The sequence below is a fragment of the Rhodamnia argentea genome, chromosome 1, assembly GCF_020921035.1.
Source record: "Rhodamnia argentea isolate NSW1041297 chromosome 1, ASM2092103v1, whole genome shotgun sequence".
Taxonomy (NCBI): Eukaryota; Viridiplantae; Streptophyta; class Magnoliopsida; order Myrtales; family Myrtaceae; genus Rhodamnia; species Rhodamnia argentea.
The window spans coordinates 23,604,149-23,627,060 of record NC_063150.1 but is presented as its reverse complement, the minus strand read 5'-3'; the positions used below and the strand labels follow the sequence as shown (position 1 = coordinate 23,627,060).

General features: G+C 38.9%; 2 protein-coding genes across 7 annotated transcripts; both read left to right on the top strand.

Moving 5' to 3' along the window:
* The first annotated feature begins 1,451 nt into the window (after positions 1-1,451).
* LOC125314737 lies at positions 1,452-3,848 on the top strand. The gene is made up of 2 exons (XM_048277692.1): positions 1,452-1,824; positions 2,512-3,848. Exons 1-2 carry the CDS (start codon positions 1,452-1,454, stop codon positions 3,615-3,617), a joined length of 1,479 nt encoding a protein of 492 aa, XP_048133649.1. The 3' UTR covers positions 3,618-3,848.
* Positions 1,696-21,780, top strand: LOC115750305. Of its 6 annotated transcripts, none has more exons than XM_048285483.1 (3): positions 1,696-1,830; positions 19,248-19,624; positions 20,468-21,780. In XM_048285483.1, the coding sequence occupies exons 2-3, from the start codon at positions 19,252-19,254 to the stop codon at positions 21,559-21,561; spliced, it is 1,467 nt and encodes a 488-aa protein (XP_048141440.1). In that variant the 5' UTR covers positions 1,696-1,830; positions 19,248-19,251; the 3' UTR covers positions 21,562-21,780. The 6 variants fall into 6 exon arrangements, with proteins under 6 accessions (XP_048141440.1, XP_030543432.1, XP_048141441.1 ...); XM_030687572.2 differs by lacking the exon at positions 1,696-1,830 and adding an exon at positions 18,624-18,725 and having other exon boundaries at positions 19,220-19,624; XM_048285484.1 differs by lacking the exon at positions 1,696-1,830 and adding an exon at positions 18,646-18,729 and having other exon boundaries at positions 19,262-19,624.
* The last annotated feature ends 1,132 nt before the right edge of the window (positions 21,781-22,912 follow it).

Sequence of the window (22,912 nt, the reverse complement as noted above, 5' to 3'; positions counted from 1 at the left end):
ATGCAATGCTTGTGAGGCACCATATCTTGGGAAACTCCTGGGACTTGACACTCAACTTGGTGAAGAAGGCTTAGATAGACTGTCTGAAATCTTTGATTCGCCATTGATTTAGGAATGCAGAGCGTTAAATATGTTCAAGATCCAGTTTTCTTAAGCTTGCTCTGTCGTTCTTTCGGCTTTCCCTGATAACCAAAACGAACCAACTGGACACGAAAAGCCAAACCCATGAACTGAACTCAGCGGTTCGGCTCAATTAAGTTTGATCTGTTTTCGAATTTCTCCGCCCCACCTACAAGAAAAAGTCTTGAGCGCTAGACCAAGCTTCGTTCTGCTCCTTCGGTTTTAAGTAACTCTTGTAGAATTTCGTCGGTTGTAAATGAGTCCCTAATCAAATAGAAAACAAGACCAAACAGGAACAGAGTTCCTATAACAGGAAGCTATAAATCACATTTAATTTTCTCTAAGACCGCCAGATTGGCCAAGTCCAGGCAACACTTGGGTGTGGCAGATCAGCAATCCCGGTGCGAAGCTACGTCAATCAAATCCAAGCATCATCATTAATCTATGGAAGTAATTTCCTTTCTCCAACCCCAACTATGTTCGGAAAAAACGTGGTCAAGAAAGGGATTGCAGGTCGATTTTCAACTAATTCCACTCATCAGCAGCTGCTTATCATGGAAACAAGAACGGGATATAAAAAGGATTTCGGGCCCTTTTTTGAAATTTTCCCAAAAGATGCTGACCATGCACATGCAGGGGTAAAAGGGTCATTTCGGTTCGTTGTACTAATAAGGCAGTATCTCCTCTGTACCTCATTTCAGGAAGGCTTCAGAGAACAAGAAAGCTAGAATACAGAACCAGAAAGTGCTCAACCATCTTCAACCTCAAAGTCTCGAGGTAAAGCGTAAAGGCATTCATTTCAAGCTGGGTTAAAGTCTTTGCTGTGCACACGTTGATTGTGGCTTTGTGATCTTCTTTGTTCTTTCTCGGCTCTGCCATCTCCTCATCATTATCGACTCTTTGCATAAAGGTCTCATTTTCACTTGCATTTTGCCTTTATTTTGGACTTTTTCTTGGTGTTCTAAATTTTTTTCCAAGTGAATGCATGTTTCAGATTCTAACTTGTTCCTCATGTTAAATTTGTGGGAATTTTTGTCTGTCCCATCAGTTTTACTGTTCTTGACTTTCTGAACTTGAATAAGGTCGCTCTTCCCGGTGCTTACCTTGCTAAAGTTTCAATCTTTCTCCTGAACCAGTGGAAGAGATTTCTGTCTCTTGCGTTTCAAAAGCCTGTTTTGACTAAATACCCGTGTGGATTAGCACGTTTTGATGATAGGAGCTAGTTATGTTGTCAGGTACTGAGTTTTAGCATCATGCTGTAACGTTTTAAGTTGTTCTGAGATGGCATTTTACTGCTAGGTCGCTGCTTGTCGTGTTAACTCAGGAGCATTATGGAGAAGGGGAAGCAAGCAACTGGAATTGAAGTTTTGACAGAGAAGGCAATGAAGATGAAAAGATTAGGCCTCTACCCTGTCGAACCTAATACTGTGGGTGAAGGGTTGCCTTATGCTCCCGAAGATTGGCCAAATCCTGGCGATACTTGGCGTTGGTGGGTCGGCAAGAGGACCTATCGCTCTGGTTTCTATAAAGACAGGTTCTTATATCTTCCAAAGCGTCTCTGTGTCCAGGGCAGTGATAATCGCTTCAAGAGCGAGCCTTCGCTTGCACACTATATCTCTTTGCAGTTTCCGAACTCAGATGTCAATGAGTTCTTTGCTTCTTTTAGCTGGATGGTTCCCTCTACGAAGCATCACTGGCACGAAGGTGAGGGTTGTGTCTTAAATAGCTTTCGTTATCTCATTGTTGACCCATCATTCAATTCGGAAGTCTGATGTTTCAGCACGTGGAAGGTCTACTATGATCATAACGTTTGAATAAGCTCTTGTTTGGAAGCTCGTGTTCTGTTCATCTCTTTGGTCAGTATGGCTTTAACAATAATTTGAAGAGCCATAGTCTTTATATTTGCATTTTACTGTCTGCAATGAGAACACCAAATATGCGGAGCTTCAAATTACTCCGAGGATCCTGTTATTTCCACAAAGGGAATTTGAGTCGAGCATGAGTTCCGGCATTTCTTCTAGTGGGGAAGTGATTTAAACGAAAGTTTCCTCTGTGTTTCACTATGCCGTCTGTAATCTAGATAACTGCTAGTATCGCTAAGGCCTAGATTTTAATGACTCAACATACTATCGCCTTTTCCGGTTCAATTTCCAGAGAAAGCCCTTTTCATTTGCCAGCGACATTCTCAGAGGTAATAGATCTTATTTATGTATTCTGGTTTAATGATTTTGTTATCAGAGAAATGTACACTGGCGGCCATGTTGCCTAAAGATGTTGAGCCAAGACTAGCTAAATTAAAATGCTGTTCAAGTTCTTGGTTGTCCCAATATTTTGAAAAAGTTTTGGCATTTTGTTCCGGTGTAGCTATTTTTGGATCACTCTGACATGCAGAATTGCATCCAGATCTCTTTCCACAGGTACCAGGGGACGAAATTGCATCTAAGCGGAAAAACAAGGCCCCCTGTAATTCCCAGAGGATGAAAAAATCGAGACCAGCTACATCACAAGCCTTCCCTAGGCACAAAACCCGACAATCGTACAAAATATCAGCTCAAGCCGACATTAGAGATGAGGAGTCGGTAATTGACTTGAGTTCCCTGAAGGATGGTAGCACAAGTGATGGAAGTGGATATTCAAAATGTGGCTCTGAGTCGCAAGTTGATGTTGAAGACGTTGCTCCTGACCAAAGTATTGGCTCTAGCTTCTATGCAACCAATGCTTCTGAGGCAGAAGATGTGCAAAAAGTTGAGGAACTTCATGCTCAGTTTTGTGAAGAAGGGGTTGATGACTGTCGAAAGTCTTTGGAACATATTCTTTCTCAGCACGATGATGAAACTCAGGTACGGACTCCTTTCACTTTTGTAGGTTCTGAGATGGCAGAGGAAATGTCTACTCATCGCAGGAAACTTTCTTCCATTCTTGCCCTGGATTTCTCGTGCTTGCTGTCCTCAAAGTACTTGGAAGAGATTAGTCATTCAGTTGAGAAGCTCGGTACTGATCCCATCTTGACTGTTGATCAATTGCTTAAGTTGAAATTGGTCGAAGAAATCCCCAAAGCAGGCGAGGTTTTTCTATGCACTAAGGGAATTGCTGAGCAGGCTAACAAATTTTTTGAAGATCTTCGGGCCATGAAGGAAAAGGTTTCTTCTATCAAGAGGGAGTTCAGTGAGCTGAAGAAGGGAGCAGGGGAATTGCGGTCTCAGATAGATTCCAAGTCATCTCTTGTGCGAGAAATAGATGAACAAATTGCGCAGCTTCAGTGTAGGAAAGCCGAACTTGTTCGTGACCTTGAGTCGAAGAATAAGGCAAAAGATCAGGTGGTTGCTGAGCAGAAAATCACGGCAAGCTCTATATCAGCTGTCGCGCGAGAGATCAAGACTGCCAGTGCTGAAATCCCAGCATGGGAAATGAAGAAGAAAACTGCCGAAAAGCGAATGGCTGAGATTCTCGCGAGATACACGCCTCTCAAAGGGTTCTCCTTTGAGAAATCAGGCTGAAAGTTTTCTTCTTCATTTCCCATTCTGGGATTTCATCACTGGCAGTGTGGATCTCTTGCTGGACAACGGATGATTTCGGTGTCAAGAATGCTTGTTCGTAACTTTTGTGTTTGATTCCTTACTTTTGAATCTTCTCAATGTTTATGAATATGGAAAGCTTTGTTTGGTCGGTTTAACAGGGTCGCTAGTCGTGCAATATGAATTGCTAGAGTTAAGAGAAAGAGCTACTAGCAAAACCTCAATGGGAATCACACATTTCATTTAGCTCCTTCATCTTCATGCTGTTTACAACTCATGTCTTAAAATTGTCTCTGTTCAACTGCTTTGACACCATTTTGGCACTTCTCATGCTGCTGTTTGTGACTGAATGCTCAATGTAGCTCGAAATATCAGTCGATTAATGGGCGAGAAAGGGATAAAATCCATGGCTTGCCAAGGCATGTGATTTTCCATCTTGAGTCGCCGGTGTGTGACGATTCGTACATTTCTCGGACCACCAAGATCAAGTAAATCGGCTTATCGATCTTGCAATGCATCACTGATTCAAATTTATTCTTGTTCAGGCCCGGCTCATTGCAAAAACAGGTCTTATTGTTCTTGTGTCAAATTCTTGATTTTTTTCTGTTAATCTCTGAAATTTAGTTAATGCTTTCGAGTCACAAATCTCTTGGACAGTACAATATTTAGAGTCTGCTTCGCATCTTGGTGTCTTTACTCCTAATTATCTTCAACTTTCTCAATCACTCCAAATGCACATGAATCACCAAGGCATGGAATTAATTCATTTTCTGCTAAGTGTTGACTCTGTTCCTGGACTAAAATAAGAAAAAACTTAGCTAGCCATATTATTATCAACGAAACTATATGCCTACAATTTTAAAAATTTGAAAACACGAGTTTATTTTATCCTAACTTTTTTTTCCCTCGAAAAAACGACATTTTTTTGTCCTTAACAAATGCGTCTGGCTTGGCAACCTTATTAATCAACAAAAGTTGCTCAAACTCTCCTTAATGATGAGTGCTCCCGGAAATTCGACAAATCTTATTTATAATGAAAATATATTGATTTCAAATGAACTGATTTGAAAATAACAAATCTTTTTTTATTAGGTCCTTAACATTGCAGTTATTAACAAAATCAAATTTTGTTTGTGGAAGAAGCAACACTGCAGCAATTTCTGCAAGGCGTACTTTATCCTCAGCAATTTCCTCAATATCTCAAATTGCTACCTATTTTATTGGATTTCTCACCATTGTCATTTTAAGCTTTAAAAAATCCAAGCATTTTATCAGGGATGGGTAGGTCCTAATGGGGGTAGAACATTTGCCCTACCCTAGAACCTATCTTGTAGGTATTGTTTCTTAATTTTTGGTACTTGGAATAATTCTATAGGTGCTTGGAACTAGTTTGGAACTTGTTGGTTTCACGGGTTACAAAGTATACGTACAACTAGGGGGTGCCAAATGGACCCGTGGGCCCGGAACCGGCCCGTTGACCGGGCCCACGGTTCCAACCCGGAACCGGCCCGTTGACCGGGCCCACGGTTCCAACCCGGTTTAAAAAAAAAAAAAAGAAAGAGGAGTAGGTTTGATAAAAAGAGTAATTGGGCTTTGGAACCGGGCGGTTCCGAACCGGAACCGAACCGGAACCGGCGGTTCCAAACCCGGAACCGGAACCGGCTCTTCAAGGGCCGGTTCCGGTTCCACCTTTTATTGGAACCAGAACCGCCGGTTCCCGAACCGGAACCGGCGGTTCCGTTGAACTGGCCCCCTCTATGTACAACCCTCCATTTTTTCAAAAAATTTTCACACAATGAAAAAAATTGTCTTGGTTCTCTGTATTAACTCCTTAAACATTCAACAGAAGCATAGACGGACATGTGTTCGGTCTAATGGTCACATGATCCTAAAATAGCATTCGTTGAGAAAAACTATTAATTAATTTTGAAGTTGACAAAACAATTCATATTTTCTAGAACCTATGTTAATGCAATGAACTACCTTTTTGCACATCGTTCTTATACATTCATAAGTTGAGAAATGATTATGTGTAGGAGTTGATCTTGTAAGTCAAGCTTTGATGCTAATGCGTGAATACAGGCTCATGACGATGTTTTTGAGATATTATATTATCACCATGACTAGTATATCGTGCTGGATTCATTCTTGAATCATCAATCATGAAAATCATTGGATATCTATCAAGTACGTGAATTGAGGAAGAAGATGATTTATTACAAAAGAAAGAATTCTATCTTTAAAAATCCAGATTGTGATTGTACGAGCAATCTTATTAATAGCAGATTTTATTTTCTAATCTCGACAACTATGAAATCCTTGTTATACAATTTTGTCTAACAAGAAGATTGGAGAGCGATCCTGTGAAGACCTTGCAGCAACTAGATTGAATGTGAGGAAGTATAAAAGGAGACTTCAAGGCTGAAGAGAAAAAGAGAGAGTCGAGAATCTAAAATTCCAAAGTTCAAGAAAGCTTACTGTTCTATTTATTCTTTATCCAAAAACAGTTGTTCTTATAGGTTTTCATTTAAAGAGATTGAGTGATAGATCATCAAGTTGTAACTTTTGAGCAATTCACTAATGGAATCCAGCCGATTGGCTGTCGCCTTGAAGAAGTGAACGTAAGCTTAATCTAAGCCGAAACACTATGAACACTCTATGAAAATTATTTATCCCTTAAACTCTTTGTTATTATACTTGATAGTTAAATTGTGCGTAGACAGACTCTAAGGTTATCTCAATCTTGTTCTTGTTCATACTCTAAAATAAAACTCTATGCTTAGTTTTTTTTTTAATTCCTCGTTATTTTCCAAACAAGTTTCAAAATCCCATTTCTAGGTGATAACCCTAGCTACATCATCATTAACATCGCACATAAAATAAATACACAAATAAATTTGATGTTATATTAATTTATGAGTTTACATGAAAACTTGTCTCACTTTATTGAGAGCACGAAAAAAAAATGCATCATTAAAAAATGTATCATCATAAATATTACTAAGCTCCTTAGTGAGAGAGAGGGACAAGGAAATTGCTAATCATTTGGGGCTTTCACACATCTAAATCTGAAAACTTCATAAAACAATGGAAGGTCATAAATATTATTATTAATACCATGAAGAACCCCAAATTTGTATAATTGTAATAAATTTACCACAAACTGGTACATATGTAACAAATTTACCATAAATTATTTTTTGACCACCAAAAATCACAAACCGATACACTAATTACAAATTTACTCAAAACTAATTTTTTTGATGACCAAAAATTTACCCTCCATTAGTTTTTATTAAATTTTACCCTCAAAATATTTAGTTAGATAACATGTGACAGTTGATGAGTGTATCGCTTTATGATTTTTATCCTCTGTTTATCACATATGTATCAATTTGATATTTTTTGAGGTATTAACCCAATTTAACGAAAACTAATAGAGAGTAAATATATCATAAGCTGAGTAGCACCAACACAAACACACAACACGACACGACACGCCGGCACATCATTTTTCAAGAAATAGAAAATTTCCATACGTTGGAACATACTGTATATTAAATATATATTTGTATATATACATGATAAATTATCATGTATATATAAAAATATCGCCAATGAATTTTTTTTTTCTTCTTCCACTAGGGATTCACGATTACATATTTTTTTTTTTTGGCTGGCTGGGTATATTAATTTGGGATGGCTGGGTATATAACTTAAGTACATATATTTTTAATAGATTTATATTGAAAATGTTTAAAATTAACCTCGTGTGTGTCGGGATGCTGGATTCGTGTGTCGCCGGCTTGTCCGAAGCACTAATCATGTGTCGGATGTTTGACACCTGTTGAACATATATCGATCGTATGTCGAAGAGTGTCGGACACGACATGCGTCCAACTCGACACGGAAGCTTCTAGAGAGTGTATGTGCTTCCTAGGTCACAATTATATTAGTTTGAGATTTTTTGTGGTCAAAAATCTGTTTAGTGTAAACTTATCACAAGTATACTGATTTTAGGGTTTGGTGGTCAGAAAAATAATTTGGGCTAAATTTATCTAGTGGTGTGCATGGTCCGGGTTGGCCCGATCCCAATATGGAACCAAGGACCAGACTGGTTGTCCCGATCCTCAAAATTTCGGGACCGAGAGCATACCGAACCTAGACTAGAGGTCCGGTCCTAGTAGGACCGCTAACACCATCAGCTTATAGAAATCTAACCTTTAGATCTAAACTAATAACTTTCAATCTCAACCATCCAACCTAAGAATACATATATATGACCATCATACAACTATCACATGAGATCGAAGCGACCAAGCAAGGATGGAGATGAGGAGAGGAAGCGACGAGTTGACAACGCCAGTAGCCGCGGTAGGACTTGCCGGTGGCTGCAAGATGCTAGTAGAGTGATGACGTGGACGGGTGAGAGATGGGACTGCGAGAAGAGCAAGCAGAGAGATGAAGGCAAGAGGAGCGAGCGCCAACCATAGCTACATTACGAAAGCGAAACCCGAGAGGAGAGGAGTGAGTGTCGAGTAGAAGATGGGAAAATTAGGTTAACTAGTTCTTCAAAAAAGTTTAATTTTTTTTTAATTGTGTGTGTGTGTGTGTGTATAATGAATTGCTAGTCGTAGAATATTATTTTCGTTAGACTTAAACCTAACTTATAATTATATATACGTTAGGTGGTCCGGTCCGGTCCCGTCCACCATAGAACCGGGTACCGCACCGCCCCCTGAAGGATCGGACCAACCCGGTTGGTCCGGTTGGGTCCCGATCCTGTCCCGGCCAATCCGTCCCAATTTGCTCACCAAAAATCCCAAATTGTTATAGGAATTTTTTGTCATAAAAAATAGTTTGGGGTAAATTTATCACATTGTGTATCGGTTTGGAATTTTTTGAGATTAAAAAATAGAATTGAGTAAATTTATCATAGATATGTTAATTTTGAATTTTTCGAGGTATTAACGCAAATATATCTACTTAAGAAAGCTATGCAAGATACACCTTACTTTCCTGTAGGCTACCCTGCATAGGGTGTAGGATGTGGGGTGAGCATGGGGTGGCATGAGGGCAAACCCTACATCCTACCCTGTGCTCACCAATTTTGAAATTTACAATTCATGATCCTTTTATTTCGCGAAAACATATTGATTAGAAAAATATGCTTAAAAAATAATTGGCTATATTTCTTAAAAGAACTAATCAATGTAAAATATTTGGCTAAAGTATACTAGAAGTGCCAAAACTTGTGTACGGATTTCACTTTAATGCCAAAACTTTTAAAACAATCATCTAAGTGCCAATTCTTTTAAAAAACAATCACTTAAGTGCCAACTTCTTCTAAAAACGGTCACTTCAGTGCTAACTTCAATTTGAGCCGACGTGGCTTGTTAGAAATCCGACACGTGCTATTTTTTATTAATATTTGAGCTAACGTGTCTCGGTAGAGTTGACATTGAAGTGATCTTTTTTTTAAAAAAATTGACACTTAAATGATTATTTTAAAAAAAATTGGCACTTAAGTGATTATTTTGAAAGTTTTGGCACTAAAGTGATCATTTTTAAAAAAAAATTGGCACTTAAGTGATCGTTTTGAAAGTTCCGACACTAAAGTGAGTGTCATACACAAGTTTTGGCACTTATAGTGTATTTAAGCCAAAATATTTTCATCATCTAGAACAATTACACCTAAATAATGTTGTTAATAATAAAAATATTTTTGTACATGCATTTTTATAAGTGATACAAATGATTATTTTTTTAAAAATAATTTTGAAATCACGAATTGTTCATGAAACAAGCACATCCTTAGGTCCGTTCATTTTGCAAAAAAATGAATGAATTCATCGCATGTATTACTTGCAAAAATGAATGAACAAAAAAGATTTCTATTTTCTATGCAAATATTGAAACACAAATTATTGCCGATAATAAAAATATTTATATTGACTAATTATCTCAAGTGATGTTTATGATCATCTTTAGAAAACTAGTTTTCAAATGATTCATTTTTTCGTGAAATAAATTGAACCTTAGAACCTATTCTTGAAGCCTTTATGCCCATCTTGAAACCTACACGAAAAGGTTTGTAGCAGGACCTTTTATCCGTGCCATGATTCTGTATGTTTCAAACGCTATAACTATACTTCAAGCATCACAGATGATCAATAATAAGCTCTCACTTAAATAATATGTAATTCAGCTATATCTATTTAAATAGAAATCAAAATTTGTGACATCAAAAAACTAGATTGGGTAGAAGAAAAGAGAGATCAATCAAACTAATAAAGCAAATATTTATATATTAGGCATTGCCCCTAAGGCACTTATTGATGACCATTCGTTATTGTGTTGATAATGCGTTTGAACTTTGTAGTCTTGGCTAATGCCCCATGCGACACTTGTTAACAAGACCTTATTATTTCTTGTTCAATATAAGTGACAAAAGTTTCATTTAAATAAAATAAATAAGCCTTATTAATCTAAACCTTTAGAACGGACCAACGTATAATTTATTTTAAATAAATCAAACTATGACCTAGACACATCTTATACTAAATATGACTTGTTTAGAGTTTATGTAGCTATATTTCCCATTTATTTTTTATTTATTTATATATTTATCATTTCTTGAACAGCTGAATATTAATTTAGAGACAGGAAGTAGGATGTCCTCTCCTTTCTTCATCTTTTTTCCATTACACTGAAATTTTCTTTCATAATTTCCCTATTTTCGTGAAAAAGAAAAAAAGAAAACCTCTCCTTTTTTTCTACTTTGACAAAATTACAACATATGTATCACGTAATTCCGCAAAAGCAAGTTTATGTTGTTTTACATTGTTTATGTCTAAGAAATTTCATCCCTTTCTAAAGGTAGCTAAAACTTATGTTCACTTCACTTAACAAATATTTTAGCAACAAATGTATTGTTAATGAGATAAGTAACAATGACATGCGACATGACACGACATGCCGACACTTTATTTCTTAAAAAAAGAGAATTTCGACTCGTTAGGACACATTATATATATATATATATATATATATATATATATATAAAGATGATAAATATAAAAATATCAATGGTAAGTTTCTTCTTCTTCTTCTTCTTCTTCTTCTATTAGGGATTTCCGATTAGTTTTTTTTTTTACTGATTGGGATATTAATTTTAGGATAGCTGAGAATATGACTTAAGTATATATACTTTTATAAATTTACATTTTGGGCCTTAATTTATTGAAAATGCTTAAAATTGACCTAGTGCGTATCAAAATGGCTTGTCGGAATGCTGGACTTGTATATCGATGGCATTCCGGAGCGCCGACTATGTGTCGATCGCATATCGAAAAGCATTGAAGTATTCGACAAAACACATAGGCTATCGGAGAGTGTCAGTGCTTCCTAGTTAATGAGTGCTTCCAAGGGACTCTTAACATTTTAGTTTCTAATGTAACGGTTACTTATTAGATGAAAAAGATGGTAAATTGAAAATAACAAATTGTCCATTATTAGGTGCTAAATCCCACTTAAAAAAAAACGAAAGATCAGTTTGTTAAGGTCGTGCTGATTTTGAATCGGTCTTGCCACTGCAGAATCATCGTGGCCCGCCCATAGTACTCTGTAATTGACAGTACAAGCGATACAGGTGGGGGGATTCAACTAGGGTCTCTGACTCCGAATATGACAGGGAAGAGATTTCTATTGACCAAAGCTGCCACTCATGCAATGCTTGTGAGGCACCAGGTCTGTGGGGAAACTCCGGGGACTTGATACTCAACTTGGTGAAGAAGGTTTAGAAAAACTGTCTGAAATCTTTGACCAGCTATTGACTTAGGAATGCAGAGAATTCAATATGTTCAAGATCCAGTTTTCTTAAGCTTGATCTGTCATTCTTTTGGCTTTCTCCGATAACCAAATCGAACCGACAGGAACAGGAAAAGCCAAAACCATGAACTGAACTCACCTGTTCGGCTTCATTAAGTTTCATCTGTTTTTGAATTTCTCCGCCACCTACAAGATAGGCCAGTCCAGTTGGTTGAAACAGAGGAGATTGGCTAGACCAAGCTGTGTGAGTTTTTTTTTTTAATTTTTGGTCGGAGGCTGTGTGAGTTTCAATGCCAACAAATTTGATAATACAAGAAAAAGTCTTGAGAGCTATTTTGGGTCTCTCTCAGAAAACTGACCCACTGCAACATTTGCCAATGCAGAGGGCAAGAGAGAATTTTGCACATTCTTGCCGGTCTCTGGTGCTGTACCAGTAGAGTACACAAAGTGCCCTCAAGTCACAACAACCCTCAAGAGCTTCGTTCTGCTCCTTCGGTTTTAAGTAACTCTTGTAGAATTTGGTCGGTTGTCAAAGAGCCCCTAATCAATTGGAAACAAGACCAAACAGAAACAGAGTTCCTATAACAGGAAGCTATAAATCACATTTAATTTTCTCTAAGACCCTTAGATTGGCCCAGTCCAGGCAGCACTGGGTGTGGCAGATCAGCAAGTGCGGTTTCCGTGAAGATAGGGACGTATATCTTCGAGGGTGCTTCTGCGAACATTTCACTATGATTGTTCTTGGAGGCAAGCCATCTATAAGTTACATCTGTTTGCTACTCCCGGATGCTGATGCCGAAACATTCTCCCAACCAGTCATCATACAAATGATCAGCCAATGTTGAGTTATGTTGTTTGCCGACTCTTCCTGTTTTCATTTCCTGGTGCGAATCTACGTCAATCAAATCCAAACATCATCATTAATCTGTGAAAGTAATTCCTTTCTCCAACCCCAACTATGCTCGGAAAAAACCTGGTCAAGAAAGGGATTGCAGGTAGATTTTCAACTAATACCACTCATCAGCAGCTGCTTATCATGGAAACAAGAACGAAAGATAATAAAGATGTCATTTGCATTGTCTTGGTGCTCGGTGGGTGTTTCCTGCAGAAAACTGCGTTGATGAAAAGCGTGATACCTCCTTCTGTTCTGCTCAGACTTCACAGCAAATTAAAATCCACACTCAATCCGAGAACCGGACCGGTACTCAACGGTCCCAATTTATTGGAATAGGAAATCGGACCGATGCCCATGGAAACCGCCAATTCGGTCCGATTCTGAGGGATCCGATCAATTCTCGGTTCTTTTACATACCCGTAATGCTGACTATGTTTCTGGTTCAATATACGAACAAACTTAGGTAGCTATCTATTATGGTTTAAACTATATGCCTACTATTTTGAAGCTTAGAAAACACCTCATTAGTAAAAAGAGTTTATTTAGCTCAACTTTTTTTTCGCTTAATAAGCGACCTTTTCTTTCTTAAAAAATGGTTTCAGTGTGGCACCCTTCTTATTCATTAAAAAGCACTTTTTTATTTATCAAATGACAAATCTTTTTTGATTAGGTACTTAAAAGAGGCACTTGCTAACAAAACCCTATTTTAAATAAGGGTTAATACCATGAAAAATTATAAACTGGTACACTTATGATAAATTTACTCCAAACTATTTTTTTTACCACGAAAAACTCAAAACTAGCACATTTGTGATAGATTTACCCCAAATTATTTTTTTGACCACCAAAAATCCTAAACCGATATATCTGTGACAAATTTATCCCAAAACTAATTCTTTTGATCACGAAATACCCCAAACCGGTACACCCGTGATAAATTCACCCTCCGTTAAATTGAGCTAACATCACGAAAAATTTCAAATTAATAAACCTATGACAAACAGATGGTTAAAACCTAAAACTAGTATACCCATCAACTGTCGCATGTCATCAACTCAGCAATTTGACAGTTAAATTTAACGAAAACTAATAGAAGGTAAATTTGTCACAAGTGTATTAATTTGAGGTAAATCTATCACAAATGCACCAATTTGAGATTTTTTGGGGTCAAAAAAATAATTTATGGTAAATTTGTTACGGGTGTACCAGGTTGGAGTTTTTCATGGTACTAACCCTTTTAAGTCTTTAGAAATTTTTGGGGTCACATGGCAGAAAGCAAATAGTGCAGCAATTTTTGCGATGCTTATTTTATCCTCAGAAATTTCCTCAAAATCTAAAGATTGCTAACTGCCATATATATATATATATATATATATATAAGTCTTCAAAAATCTGTGCATTTGTCAGGGGTGTTTGGTGTGGATGGAATATATGTCCTATCTTCGAACTACCTTATTGGTATGGCTCCGAGTTTTCAGAACCTCGAACACGCCACCCCCCACACCCCCCCAACCTCCTTAGACTCTTAGAATTAGGTATTACATCCTAGTAAAAAATGGGGTCGAGATATGACGAGCTCGTGCTGATTTCTACATTGACATTCTCCTATTTCGCATCATATCGCAATCTCCATCCTATATAAGTTACATGTTGATTTGTAATGTTACTAATTAAAATTCTTTTCTTTGTTTGACCATACAAGCGCGGTCCCTCTATCCATGGAAATCAACCACTTCGTGAAAATCTTCATCCCAATTTTGCAAAGAATAAATATTTATACTTAGGCTCTATTTGTTTCTCGAAAAAATGAATGATTCAAAAAATATTTTCGTAAAAATAATCTCTTCATTCGTTTGAAATAATTAGTCAACAATTTTTTTTTTTCCATTATGGACAATAATTTATGCCCAAACATTTTGGTGGACAATAAGAAAAAAAATTATTCGTTCATTTTTTTTAAGTGACACAAACGATTATTTTCAAAAAATTATTTTTCAAATCATTTATTTCTCGCGAAACAAACGTACTTGAATTATTTTGAGAAAATGATTTCTACATGGATATGCTCATATTTCACATTATATGACAATCTCCATCCCAAGTAATTTACATGCCTATTTTTAACTGGACTAATTAAAATTCTTTTCTTTGTTTGATTTAGGTGAATCGGGGAGCTCGAGCAGTAACATCCTGCATTCAAAGCTCAATCCGCGAGAGCAACCAGAGAGTCATGGTCAAAGCTTGAGCTTCAAGCTGCTTCTGCAGCTGCTGAAGCGTCGCGTGCAGAAGCGAGACTCGACTCTCGAGACAGCAGCAAAGCGACGGCCGTACCTGTCGGTTCAAGAATCATTGCCTTGTCCGTAAGCCCCAAAGTGGAAAAAAGCAACAGCTCCGACCGCGTACCTTCCGTCTCGCACCTGCTACCGGGAAAAGGAGACAAAAGCGAGGACGCAACTTATCGCTAGGGGTGATCCGTTTGCGGCCCAGTTCAGTCCCACCTCGAAACAGAGACAGGATCTATCCGATCCGATTCCGTGCAATCTAGTGAGATCGGTCTCATATGCTTGAAACATCTGTTCACATTTTAAATATGTAGAAGTAATCCCAACAATAAAAGTGTTTAAATGATTTCTTAATAAAATTAAAACTAAAAAGAATTGTCGGTTTGGTCCAAGCGATCCACCCTTGGAACCGGGAACGTGATCGACAATTACCGGTTCCATTTTTATGGGACTGAGAATCGGATCAAACCGGCTTATCCGATCGATTCTTTTTGCTCGCTCCTACTTATTGCCTAAAAGGTTGGGTTCGACCCTTGAGGAGACACCAATTCAATATTAATTCACCAGAACATGCGATTATACTATCACTATTTAAAGGGTTGGACATATATTAGTCTCTTAAGCAATACGAATGCCATTTTGTCACATTCCTTGAACCATTTGTCGTCCATAGATTACCATCTGTCCGATACAGCGTGTCTCGACCCATCAAGAGCAACATGTACATAATAAAATGAGCATTCATGTACTTCTTTCACTTTTCCTCCTCATTTTCGGTGCTAACTCAAGAAATGAAAGGCCAGTTCGAGCACAAAACCCGAACGCCCTGACCCGTTTATTGTGGTGCAGTGTAGACGGATTTTCTAGTGAAGCGGCAGACCAATCTCGTGAGTCCTAGTTCTAGCTACAACGTTTCCCCTGTTCACTTTTCCGGATTTTACCTTATTTTCCTCATTGTGTTCTGAGCTTGAATGTATGCATTCTATGTTGGCTTGTGATGTTCTGTTCTTACCGTTTCGTCTTCATCCGGAACAAACTTGACCCTAGTAAGCCTCTGGAGTCTTTTCCGTCTATGTTTGTTTGTGTAAAGAACAGATTTCTTCCGTCCCTTTCAATTTTGAATTTGAGAATTTTTTTGGTTCTTCGCATATCCTGGAGCATAATCCAGTTTTCATGTTGAGTTCCTTATTAGTCGCATTACTTAAAGTTTCCTTATTTCCAATCTTGTGTTTGCCACTGACTTTACCTCTCGCGTGTAAACAACTAATTTTACCATTTCATATTTGATTCGTCGTCGATGAAACTTTTATGGCTCTCTCTAGATACTTTTTTGTGTAATCACTCTCTGCCGCACCGACGAAGATTATGTGATTGACTTAAAAGTCCTTGGAGGACGATACTGCAACAGACACATCTGGAGGCTCGACAAGTGACTCTAACTTTAAGAACAATCTGTAGGACGCTTCTCTTGCTAAAGTTCAACTCCCATCTCCCACAACTGTAGAGCGAGTGCGACTCCCAAACCTGGAGAAGTCCGCGGATCTCATCCAGAAATTGTGTGCAGACGAATTAAATGACCATGTCCAATCCCTGAAGGATGTTCTTTCTCGACCCGTAGATGAAGCCGGGATATTAACTCCTCCGCCTGACATCGGCTCTAATGTCGATAATGAAATGTCTTATCGTCGCAGGAGGGTCTGATCCCTCCTTGCCTGGGATTTCCCTTCTTTGATCTCCCCGGAGGACCTAGAGGAACTCAAGTACTTAGCAAGAGACCTTGAAATCTTTTGCACGTCCATGTCAATTCAGTGATTTGCGGTCTTTTCTTTACAACTGCTAGGTAGTAGACCAATCACATGGTCTAGGAATGCGCCATTCAGAAGTTGCCTGGCATTAGCGGATTAAGTATTAGGAACAGGCATGACATTCGGTGGGTCTCACTGCTCTTGCCCGTCTCAGGATTAGACATGGCCAAATAAAATCGTGGCCCGAAATCAATCTGTAACCGGCCCGTTGATCGGGCTCATAGTTCCAATTCGGAACCGGAATTGGCCCTTGAAACCGCCTGTTCTAGGCCGGTTCCGACTCATTTTATAAAAAATAAAAAGGGACAAGGCCCGGGAGAAAAGAGCCGTTGGGCCTAAGAACCAGAACCGGAATCGAAACCGCTAGTTTCTGAACCGGAACCGGCCACGTCTACTCAGGATATCTGTGCTTAAATTTAAACTTGCTATTTCTGCAATGTTTTTTATTTTTTTCGCCTTGGAGTATTAGCCTTACTTGTTTAGGACATTGGAAGAGCAAACACTGTTCATCTTACGATGCATGATTCTCTGCTCACAAAATAAATAAATTAAAAAAAGAAAGATAGCAGCTTTTTGATCATATGAGTATTTTATAGACTAGATGAAAGATGATTATGCTTAGGCAATATGATACCAAGCTGCGTCTTCTCCAGGTTTAAGATTGTCGACTCATGTCGTGTTATCATATCCATGTCGATCATTTCTGCAATTTCCCTTTGTTAACAAAATAAGGTAAATATGGGGAAAGGTGACTATAGAGGTTCTCTTTTCTAATTGAAATTTCAGGCATCAGATCGTGTCATTTTCAAATTTGTCGTTGGTAAGTTTATGTCGCATTCTAACAGAGTTCCTGTAATGGATTTTTGATTCTTGACACCATCAAACTGCAAAAAATTCTAGAGCAATGCTAGCATAAAAGGTGGTGTTAGCCTTCGAAAATGACGGCGCAATTTCAACAAATCACTTTCGCTTCTATAGGAACCGGCGGGTGGATTGTTGTAAGTAGAAAATAAAGAACGTTGTTCGATCGGTTGCCTCACGTGTCTGAAAAGGAAAATTAAAGTTCTTTCTTTTTTATGATTATCCGGCTTTAGGGAGTAATTAAATGATACGAATGGGAACCTATTTCCTACAAGACGAACCTGTGAATCACGTTTAATTTTCTCTTAGACCCTTAGATTGGCCAGGTCCAGGCAACACTTGGGTGTGGTGAGTCGGAAGGCGGACCATCACTTAAAAGTTGTACATTTTCACGATCTCCGGATGCTGATGTCGAAACATTCTTCGCTCCATTCAGCTGGAGAAAGGTTCCCTCGACAGAACATCCTGGGGAGACGGGTGAGGACAAGCATTAAACTGTAGTCGTCCTCCCAACCGGTCATCATGCAAAGGGTCAGCCTATGTTGAGTTATGTTGGTAGCCAACTCTTTTATGTTTTCATTCTCCGCGTGCACATGCAGGGTAAAAGTGTCATTTCAGTTCGTAGTACTACTAAGACAGTGGGCCTGTTTAGTTCAGCAATTGACAAAACAACTTTGAAAAAATGTAAATATTTTAAAACTTAGGGTCTTTTTCAAAATGTAAGTAGTATTTAATAAATTGTATTTTAAAAATACATTGGAAATCAATTTTGATGTGAATGCTATTTGGTGAAAATTATACTTTGTGAAGTATTTTTACTTTTTGAAAAAAAAAAAAAAAGAGACCGTTGACCGGCGACGGTGGACGACAATGGGCGGCAAGGTCGGTGGCGGGCGGTGGCCGGTGGCAATGGCGGTCGGTGGTGGCAACAATCGGCGGGTGACGGTGGCGATCGGAGGTCGGGCGGGTGGCGAGGCGGCGGTCGGTGGACGGCGGTCGTCATCGACGGCGACAAGGGTCCGTGGGCGATGGTCGTCGGAGGCGGTCGGCGGTGGTCGACAACGGATCACCGACAACGGCGATCGGTGGGCGGCGATGGGTGGTGGTAGGTGGAGGTGACAAAGTTAAAAAAAAAAAAAAATTAGTTCCATTTTGAAAATGCAACTTATATCTCTAAAGGTGTTTTGGGCTAAAGATTTAAGAGCTCTTAGAAATACAATTACATTTTCTCAAAATTGAGCAAAAAAAAAAATCAATAGCTATTTGTATTTGGCTAAGGACTTTAGAGCCCCGTTGAACCAAACATGCTCAGTATCTCCTCTCTTCCTCGTTTCAGAAAAACTTCGGAGAGCAAAAGAACAAAGTTGGAATACAGACCCAGAAAGTTCTCAACCATCTTCAACCTCAGAGCCTCGAGGTAAGGCATTCCTTTCAAGCTGGGTAAAGTTTTAGCTGTGCACGCGTTGATAGTGGCTCTGCGATCATCTCTGTTCTTTCTCATCTCTGCATCTCCTCCTCATCATCATCAAGTCTTTGCATAAAGGTCCCATTTTTACTTGCATTTTTCGTTTATTTTCGATTTTTTCTTGGTATTTTAGATTTTTTTTCCGCATGTTTCAGTCTATAACTCCTTCCTCCCTTTAGATTTGTGGGGATTGTTGTTTGTCTTGTCATTTTTACTGTTTTTCACGTTCTGAACTTGAAAAATGCTAGTGATTACCTTGCTAAAGTTTCAATCTTTCGCCTGAACAATGGGGTTTCTGTCTCTTACATTTCAAAAGCCTGTTTTGCCCGATTACCTGTGGGGATTAGGACATTTTCATGGTAGGAGCTAGTTATGTTATCAGGTATTGAATTTTAGCATTATGCTGTAAGGTTTTATGTTGCTCTGAGATGGCGTTTTACTGCTAGGTCGCTGCTTGTCGTGTTAACTCAGGAGCATTATGGAGAAGGGGAAGCAAGCAATGGGAAACGATGTTTCGAGTGAGATGGCAATGAAGATGAAAACTCTCTGCCCATACCCTGTCGAGCCTAATTCTACGGGTGAAGGTTTGCCTTATGCTCCCTTGGATTGGCCAAATCCTGGCGATGCTTGGCGTTGGTGGGTCGGCCGCAGGACCGATCTTTCTGGTTTCTATCGAGACAGGTTCTTGTATCTTCCAAAGCGTCTCCGTGTCCCTGGCACTGCTTCTGCCTTTGGGAGCAAGTCTTCGTTCAAACGCTACATCTCTTCACAGTTTCCGAATGCAGATGTTGAGGAGTTATTTGCTTCTTTTATCTGGATGGTTCCCTCCACGCAACAGCGCCAGAGCGAAGGTGAGGATTAAGTCTTACATAGTTTTGGTTATGTCGTTACTGACCTGTTATTCAATTCGGAAGTCCAATATTTCTGAACGTGGAAGGTCTTTTTGATGGTCAGAATATTTGTATAAGCTCCAGTTTGCAATCACTTGGCTATTCATCACTTTGGTAAGTTATGGCATTAACTTTGATTAAAAAGTAATGATTTGGAGGCTTGGCCCTTATGCGATAGAAGATGCTACAGAAATAGAAAATTTAGACAAGTTCAGAAATGCTGACATAGACCAACTTTTAACCAAATTTAATCTCAAAGAAGATGGATGAGCCTTGCTTGGGGTTTAGAAGACGATAAGATGACAGACTGCAAGCTACCCTCAGAAATGATTAACCCTCTCGTTTTACAGTCTTATGTATATGTTTTGCTATCTGCATTGTGATCCCCAAATATGTGGAGTTTCAAAATACTTCAAGGACCCTGCTATTTCCGTAAAGGGAATTTGTGTCAAGTATGAATTCCGGCATTACTTCTAGTGGGGAAGTGATGTAAATGAAAGTTTCCTCTTTGTTTCACTCTTCTGTGATCTAGGTAACTGCTAGTACATAACGATAAGGCTCAGAAAATTTAAGGACTCGATCATTTGCCACTTTGGATGGAAAACTCATTTGCTGAATTCTCAGAGGTAATAGATCTTATATATGTATTCTGGTGTAGTGGCTTTGTTATTGGAGAAGTGTATACCGGTTGCCATGTACACATAAAGATTGTCAAGCCGAGACTAGCAAAATTTAAGATGCCGATCGAATTCTTGGTTGTCCCAGTTATTTTTGGATCACTCTGATATGCGGATTTGCATCCAGATATCTTTCCACAGGTACCAATGGTTGAAATGAAATCTAAGAGGATGAAAGAAGCCCCCTTTAATTCCAAGATGAAGAAAAAGGCAAGAGCAGCTATGTCACAGGCCTTCCCTAGGCGCAGGACGCGACAAAGTTACAAAAAACCAGCTCAAGACAACACTGGAAGTGACGAGTCTGTAATTGACGTGTGTTCCCTAACGGATGACAGTACCAGTGATGGAAGTGGACATTCAGAATATGGCTCTGAGCCGCAAATTGATCTTGAGGGCATTGCTTTAGACCAAAGTCTCATTTCTAGCTGCTATGCACCCAAGGATTTTGAGACACAAGATATGCAAAATGTCCAGGATCTTCATGCTCAATTTTGTGAAGAAGATTTTGATGACTGTCTAAAGTCGTTGGAACATATTCTTTCCCAGCACAATGTTGAAGCTCAGGTGCAGACTCCTTTCACTTGTGTAGGTTCTGATATGGCAGAGGACATGTCTACTTACCGCAAGAAGCTTTCTTCCATTCTTGCCCTGGATTTCTCATGCTTGCTGTCTTCAGAGTACCTAGAGGAGATTAGTTATTTAGTTGAGAAGCTCACAGCAGATCGCTTCTTGACTGTCGATCAATTGCTTAAGTTGAAGTCGGTTGAAGAAATCCCCAAAGCGGGCGAGGTTTTCCTGCGCACTAAGGGAATTGCTGAGCAGGGTATCAAATTTTTCGAAGATCTTCGGGCCATGAAGGGCAGGGTTTCTTCTATCAAGAGGGAGTTCAGTGAGCTGAAGAAGGGAGCAGGGGAATTGCAGTCCCAGATAGATTCCAAGTCATCTCTTGTGCGAGAAATTGATGAACAAATTGCACAGCTTCAATCTAGGAAAGCTGAACTTGCTCGTGACATCGAGTCGAAGAATAAGGCGAAAGAGCAGGTGGTTGCTAAGCAGAAGATCGTGGCAAACTCTACATCAGCTGTCATGCGGGCGATCCAGACTGCCATTGCTGAAATCCCAATATGGGAAATGAAGAAGAAAAATGCCGAAAAGCGAATGGCTGAGATTCTCGCCAGGTATGCGCCTCTCAAAGGTTTCTCCTTTGAGAAATCCGGCTGAAATTGATCACTCACAGGACAGCTGATGATTTCAACAGTAACCATGCTTCGCAGCTTTTGTGTTTCATTCCTTTGGAATTTTCTCAGTGTTTTCTTGGATCGATGTGGAAACGAAAGCTTAGTTCGGTCGGATTGCTAATTCACTGATTTCAACTCTGTAATCTGAACTGCTAGAATTAATGGAAAGAGTCACAATTCCCAGCTCATCTCTCTGAATGGACTATGTCTCTATTTTGGCATTTCTCATGCTGTTTTTTGCAACAGCATGCACAATGTAGCTCGCACTGGAAACGGATACAATCCAATTTGGCTTGCCATGGCAAGTGATTCGTAGGCTCGAGTCACCAGTTTGTGACAAGTCTTGCCACGAAAACTAACAATTCGGCTTATCGATCTTGTAATGCGTGACTCTCTACAACCTAGCAGTCTTTGAACTTGAAAACTATCTCTACTATATTTGCAGCGAATTAGTTTTATGTATCAACATCAATATCACCTTTATCCCAAATTGGCCGAAAAATGTATGATATGACTTTAAAGAAAATATCTCTCCTTTTGTTTTGCTTAAGGCTACTTGATTCAAGTTCTCTCTTCGCAAAAAAAACAGGTTTTCTTTTCTTGTCAAATTCTTGATTTTCTTTGCTAATCTCTGAAACTTAATCCATTCTTTCATGCCACAAATCTCTTGGACAAAAGAAAATTTAGAGTCTGCTTCACATCTTAGTATCTTTACAATCATCTTCAACTTTTATAATTCTGAGACCGGTAACATATTACCAAATTGTGTAGGACAAAGACAGAAATAATTTCACCGTATATAACTTCAAATCAACTGATGGCATGTGCACTGATCAACTTTTTTAATAATGTCAAATGCACGTGTAATATTTCTTTTCTACTTAATACTGACTAGGGATGATCGGCTTTAGGGTGGGCACCTCCCACCCCGAAGCTGGAAATCGCCCACTAAAGACCGGTTTCACAAAATGGTAACGGGGAACTGCATGGAACTGGTCTAACAATCACTACAATCCCGCCCGGCTCTCCTCTCTGTTTGATAAGAGACGAAAATCTGATCAATATGTTCAAATTAATGTTGTCAACACTTCAATTAGGAATCCCTTATCGCCCCTTTTGTGTTGAAGTAATAAAATCCTTTAGAACCCAAAAGCTCCATAATTAAATTTTCTAACAAATTTCTATAATCTCGTGTAACGCAGATGCAGTTTTCCAGTGTAGGCTGATCCAGGAAATTCCTTAAATGTAAGTGACGCTCAATTGCAACAAAATCCTATGAACTGCTAACTGACAAGCTTGCATTGCAAAATATTACCCGAATATTTGTGTGTACC